This window comes from Suricata suricatta, chromosome 4, assembly GCF_006229205.1.
Source record: "Suricata suricatta isolate VVHF042 chromosome 4, meerkat_22Aug2017_6uvM2_HiC, whole genome shotgun sequence".
Taxonomy (NCBI): Eukaryota; Metazoa; Chordata; class Mammalia; order Carnivora; family Herpestidae; genus Suricata; species Suricata suricatta.
The window spans coordinates 140,610,976-140,617,938 of NC_043703.1; the positions used below are offsets into that span (position 1 = coordinate 140,610,976).

General features: G+C 42.9%; 1 protein-coding gene across 1 annotated transcript in view; it reads left to right on the forward strand.

Annotated features, from left to right (window-relative positions):
- The first annotated feature begins 211 nt into the window (after positions 1–211).
- LOC115290731 (xanthine dehydrogenase/oxidase-like) overlaps positions 212–6,963 on the forward strand; it is a 55,753-nt gene continuing 49,001 nt past the window's right edge. The window contains exon 1 of the mRNA XM_029938556.1: positions 212–592. Within this exon, the coding sequence (XP_029794416.1) occupies positions 551–592 (42 nt within the window). The 5' untranslated portion in view covers positions 212–550. The remainder of the gene's footprint in view (positions 593–6,963) is intronic.

Genomic DNA, 6,963 nt, shown 5'->3' on the forward strand with positions numbered 1-6,963 from the left:
TCTGGATCCCTGGGCTCCATGGCTTGTGACCTGTGTGGTCCCCCAGGTGGTGGAAAAATGAGTCCTTTGTCTAAGTGCTGAGTCTGGGTTGCTATAAACCCAAATGGTAAAATGACAAGTGTGAACGTGGAGGGTGTGAATCACTTCTGATCTCTGTGGCTCTGCCCAGGGCCCTTCCTCCTTCTCTGCCTTCAGCAGTCGGGGTAGGAAGTAGGTTCCATGAGGGAGAGCTGATGACAACAGGTCACCTGGCAGCAAGGCCCTCCCCTTGCTAGTTTCTGCAAGGGCCTTCTGCTGTGCTCTTTGACACAGGTGTTGAGAGTGCTATTTACTGTGGAGGAGGGATTTTATTTTCCTTGATTATGTAAACCAGTAGCCTTTGCCAAGAACACCCCGTGCCTTGAGGCTCTAGGCTGGTTTCTTCCCATTGGCTGGCCAGGATTCATTTTCTTGGGAGTGTATTTTTCAAGTTGCTGAGCAGTGATACTGGCTAGTGCCTCTTGGGAGCGAAGCACTGGAGTTCGGAGATCCCCAACCACATCCCGTGACAATGACAGCGGATGAGCTGGTTTTCTTTGTGAATGGCAAAAAGGTAAGGTGGAGCTGGCCAGCCTTTGGTCTGGCTTCTCTGCTCTCCTGGAAGGGATGTTTGTCCTTGGAGGAGGTCTGTTCTCTCTTTCATATTCTCTCGTACTCTCTCTCCTCTCTTTCTCTCTCTCCCTCCAAAGCATTGCTGCAGTTTGGATGACACTGGGGAAAGAAAACCTTCTCAGAGCTAGAACACAGTCAAAACATTCCAGGGGCAAAGGAGTGCCCGGGAGGCAGGCGAGAAGAAAGGTTGTGAGTCCCCACTGACTCTGCCACAGCAGAGGCACTGGCACAAAGCTGAAAAAGGCCTGGGACTGGAGGTCACCCACCACACCCTTCATGCTGTGTTTATTCCAACACATCCTGAGGCTTTCGTCATTCTCTTTACTGAGAGAAGGAACATGAACTTGTCTCCTTGCTAATACCGGCATAGAAGCTGTACGTAGCCTTTGAGTCTGGTATTTCTCATGTATGTAAATGTGACAGATAACTTGTGGGAGGACATTTACTGACATCTTGTGGCAAGCCACAGTTTGTTTTTTCCCATAAGGGGCATGTTTCTCTTTCTCTTTCCCCCCTAATATTGCAATAAATATATCAAGTGTCTTACTTTGATAAATATTGCTCCCTAGGTTGACCTCCATTGGTGCACAGGGATGTGGGGAAGGAAGGGGCAGGCAGAGCAGAGGGCCTTATGCTGTGGATACCAGTCTTCTGGGCATGGCAAGGATGTGAATCTTTGCCAGTCTCATTGCAGGTGTGCGGAGGGAGGGTGTAAGCACATGGATCGTGCCATCCCCTGCCCCCCACCACAGCTGAAGTGCTCAGGTCTTCTCCAGAAACCCAGTTGGGAATGAGAGGGACAGTAAAAGGACAGTCATAGTTGTATCTTGTAAATGGTCATGTGGACAGTGTGAGCGATGAATATGCCCAAGATCCCCCTCCCTCCAAAGAAGGGTAATTTTATCTGTTTTGTCTATTGGCACTTTTGAATTGAGAAATTGGGTGACATTTGAGGTAATTTTCAAGAGCTAAAATGTACTTCACAGGGTGTCTAATGGTTAAATTGTCCGGTTGTGTTTGGGTGATTAGCAAGGAAATTCTTGAGCCGTGGAGCTCTGAAGACCACTGAATTCAGTTTGGTGGCAAGGAGAGGCACTGATGAGGTCATCCATGTTCTGGGTTTGGTGTGTCTCTCCCTGCAGATTTCTTTTCAGGAAAGCATCTGGCAACAAGCCATGAGGCAGGGCAAAACTTTCCTCTCAACCCCTTTGAGATTTTGCGTCTGACATTCCCAACAGTTTTGTTGCCTTCAGCGATTGCATTGAAGAGATTCGAGAAATGGTTGAATTGGCTTTCTAGAAGCATTATCTACATAGAGCATCTTCTGTGGAATTTTTCTTATTCATGTTTACGAGTGAGCAACTGGATTCAGTGACTTCCAAGGCCATGTCTTACCCTAAGATTCTATAATTTATTATGCCATCAATTCATGTGTGATAGGACGAGATTCTGTTCTTTTTTAGGGATGAGGTGCTATGACCCACTGGATCAGAAAAGGAGAGTTTCAAGGTCCATCTGGCTTGGAAAGCTGTTTCCCTGTGTATTTTAGTTTCACTTTGGGAGAGTGATTTCAAATTTCTAGATGGTATCATCACATCAAACCCTAATATCTGGAAGGTTTTACTATTGTCAGTTTCTGTGGTATATACTCATGTTTGTAAGTTATAAACCTGTGGCCTCTTGAGAAACTGCTAGAAAGGTGGAGAGGCAGTAGAAGCAGTGATGGATGAGGTGAAAGCAGTGCTTCGCAAACAAGACCAAGCAGGGATTCCCAGGCAGATTAAGGCGGCTGTGAGTAAGTTTGTTCCCATTTCTATTTCCAAGGTCTTTCTATATCTAGTTCTTTTGTTACTGGATATTTTGCAGAGAAGTTACCAAAGAAGCTGCTAAAATTAGTGACTCTCTCACTTTAAAAATTTTTTAAAAAATATTTATTTATTTTTGAGGAAGAGGGAGAGACATAGCGTGAACAGGGGAGGGGCAGAGAGAGAGAGAGAGAGGGAGGCACAGAATTTGAAGCAGGCTCCAGGCTCTGAGTTGTCAGCACAGAACCTGATGCAAGACTCAAACCCACCCATGGCAAGATCATGACCTGAGCTGAAGTCAGATGCTTAACCAACTGAGCCACCCAGGTGCCCCAGGAATTAGTGACTCATTCTTAAATGTAAGCCTCATACCCTGCTTGTCTCAGACCATCCAGGACTCTGTCTCCACCAGTTTGGGTTCTGAAGAGGGTGTAAGATGCCACAGATCAAATACCTCAAGGGTTTTCTGAGGCAGTGATGGGCCTTGATGACTATCATTTTCATATCCTCTGTTCTAGAGTCAGAGTTGAAGGGAAAGAAAGAACTGCTCAGGATTTTGGTGTTGATGGTGGTGACAGTCATTTTGGTGGGCAGGATTCTAGAAGCAGTGACTCTCTGTTTAGTGGAGACTGTGGCACCTGCAGGAATCTGGCAGATTTGGCAAGTGGGGACCAGCCAAAGATGCCCACGAGCGATCCCCACAAGAAGCAGCAGGTGGCAGCTACAGAGGGACTCACTTACATTTATAAGCCCCTTCGTGGACTAAGCCTGTGGGGTATGGACACACTGGAGGAATGTGATCTCTAAGACAAGGCGTCTGCCATTCAGGAGTTTGGGAACCAGTTAAAGAGATGGATTATAATTAGGCAAAGTAATATATTGCAAAATGTATTTCACAGAAAGTTCTCCCCATGAGATACTTTTTTAGATACTCTTTTTTTTTAGAAGAGGGTATATTTACTTATTTTTTTAATGTTTGCCCAGAATTTTATTTTATTATTTTTTAAAATATAATTTATGGTCAAGTTAACAAACATACAGTCTAGCGTATACAGTGTGCTCTTGGTTTGGGGGGTAGATTCCATGATTCATTGCTTACATACAACACCCAGTGCTCATCCCACCAAATGCCCTCCTCAATGCCCATCACCCATTTTCCCCTCCTCCCCCACCTTCTTAACCCATATAGCACAGTGTTGGCACAGAGCAGGTGCCCAGTTAATGAGGACAGGATGAGTGCATGAGTATTAAAAGCCCTGAGAAATCATCTACTGAAGAAATTTAGTTTTTAAACTTTGCATTTTGAAATTATTTTAAATTTGATAAAAAAAATTGTAAGAAGATTACAAAGAGATATAGACTACTCACATTCACCAACTTAGCATTTGGCTTTATCGTTATCTTTCTCATTCTCTCTCGGCACATACACATGCACACACACACATCAGTAGATGTTTATATGATACACACGTATTAGATTTTTATGTACATATTTATGGATCTATGTGTAGATATATAGATGTGTATAAGTACTTAATTAACTGTATATATTAATCTATGTATATAATTAATAGAAGTAAATACATAAAGTATACAATTTTCTTCTTGAATGACTTGAGGGTAAATTTCCGATATAATGCCCTTTTACCTCATAAAACAAGAGTAAGAATATTCTTATAGAGCTAGTCTCTCTAAAAATCAGGAAACGTGGTGTTGATATAATACCTCCATCATTTTTCTTTTTCTTTTCTTTTTTTTACATTTATTTATTTTTGAGAGACAGAGCATGAAGAGGGGAGGGGGAGAGAGAGAAAGAGACACTGAATCTGAAACAGGCTCCAGGCTCTGAGCTAGAGGTCAGCATAAAGACCAATGCGGGGCTCAAACCCACAAACCATGAGGTCATGACCTGAGCCAAAGTTGGACACTCAACCGACTGAGTCACCCAGGTGCCCCTATGATACTATTATCTAATCTGTAACCCCTCTGCAGCATATTCCAATTTCCCCGATGATGTAGTTTTTAACTTCTCTGCCAAGCCGAGGACCCAGGGTCGTATGATGCAGTCAGTTGCCAAGTCTCTTAGATTCCTTCAAGCTGGAATGGCTCGTTGGCTTTCCTTGTCTTTTGTGACACTGATGTTTACAAAAAGAATAGACCATTATTTCTTAGAATGTCTCTCATTTTGAGTTTGTTTCCTGCTTTCTTATGATTAGATTCAGAGTCTGCATTTTGGGCAGGAATTCCAGAGAAGTGATAAGAGTTACTCAGGGCTTTACAATCGGGGAGCACATGACGTCAGGCTCCTCCATTATTTGGGATGTGAACTTTGATCACTTGGTTATGGTGGTATCCACCAGTTTTCTCAACTGTAAGATGACATTTTATCTTTTATAGTTAATCAATAATCCATGAGAAAGTACTCGAAGTCTGAAATTATCTTGATGATCCACCTTTCACCCACTAGTTTTAGCTCCCATTGATGATTCTTGACTTGGACAGTTATTGTGCTGATTGCAAGATTAGGCTAATTATATTCATTACATGGCATTCTTCTGTCAGAAAGATCTTTCTTTCTCTCCAATCTGTTTATTTATTAGTTATCACTTTGGACTTGTATGTTTTAATTTTATTTAATGAGTTATAATCCATTAGAGCTATTATTTGTTTTGATGCTTAAATTTTATCAGAGCAATCTGCTGAACCAAGGATTTACTAAGCTCATATCCTCATGAAGCATTTGTCCTCTGGAATGCCCACTAGCATCCTGTTGAGAGAGGGTTCTGTGGAGTTTGCTGGAGCAACCCTGCAGCCATCTTACAGATGCAGAGAGTGGTGCAACCATTCTCTGTAGGAATTCAAGGAAGGTTGGACGACTTATGACTGGCGTGATATAAAAAGCCTTTGCCAGGGAAGTTTCACTGCAGTATAAAGACCAGGTTTTCAGGAAAGGAGGAGGAGAAAAGGGTGAAAATAAAGATCAGGGACATATGGAAAACGGCCTTGGAAGACAGTCTAAGGAACCTGTATGTTATCTTGAACATGAGGAAAGCATGAAAGGCACGGAGCGTGGGACAGATGTGATGAAAGTGGAGCTGGAAGAGGAAGCTACAATTTGGGGGGAAGGTAATAAGACAAGAGGTTCTTCCTACCATTTGCAAGAAAGGTGACAGGGATCTTTATTTGTGTTTATGACTTCTCCGAGAGAAAAGAAATAGCTCCTTGTGTGCACTTTGTAACCAGGACTTTGGACAAAGTCAATCTTTGGAGTGTAATAAAACTAATCTGATTTTCTATTTTCCTTTAAACTTTCTTCAAGGGGCAAATTCTGGTAGCTTTATGGCTTTTTTGGTTGCTCCTAATCAATAAAGAAGTCCTATGATCAGTTTTAAGTTTCCAGTCTCAATTCAAGATTGAGAGGTGGGGATAGCAAGAAACTTCTCATTTAATCAGTGCTGGTGTAAGATGGCTTCCCACCACTGGGAATGGTCAACTGCAAGTTTGTGACATTGAGGATGTGCTTTCCCCTGGCCGGCTGCCCTTCCTCAGCCTCCAGTTTGGGGAGGACTACTCCATATAGACTCTGTTGGAGGTCCCATCGCCTTCTGCAGTCAATGTTCTGGGGATGATTTAAACAACTCCACACCAACATTCTCTCTTCTGCATGGGCTACACTAGGTCTACAAGTAACACTTCACAACCTTTGCTCTCCCAAACTCTAAGAGTGCACACCAATGCCAACATGGCCATTTCTTCTTCAGCTTCTTCAGCCTATTTCTAGCTTTTAGATATGTAGACCAGTCTATCCCCTGTTCTACAGGGGCTGTATATTTGCCTCACATGTAGGCTATGGGGGCCCCCTCACAGAGTTTGAGGTATGAGGCAGATACCTCCTCTCCTCAACCTTAGGAAAATGTAAGACTCAAGGTACCATTCTCTCTAAAGAAATTCTTGTCACAAATTCTCTCTCTTTAATCTTCCCAATCACACAACCCTATTATCCTTGATAATGTATGATGAATATGAGTAGTGAAACAGGTTGTCACGGATTTTCTTTGACTATTGAAAACTGGCACCTCACATTTTCATCTTATTGAGTGTATCATTTGTGGACCGTTGGGTTGAGATTTCTTTTCCACGTCTAACATGTGTGAATGTTGTTGGCTGTGGTAAGCCAACACATACCATACTCCTTCTACACACAGGCCAACAGACTGGCTCTCTACTCTGTCTGAGAATGTGTGTGCTGGGAAGGATAGCCAGAGATCTGCATGCTGCCATTCTTAGCTGTCCCTAGGATTCACAGGTGTGATCCAACAGCTGGAAATGAAACAACATGTCTGATTTTAAGGGGACTCTGCCTTGACCACCCCAGCGTGGCAGGTGCAATACCTGAGCCCTCTGTGGTAGGTCCAAGTGAAGCAGTAAGGTAGAATTTTAGAATTGGATAATGTTGCCAGGTATACAGGATGGCTTGTAGTTCATATGTTCATTCTTTTTTTTTTTT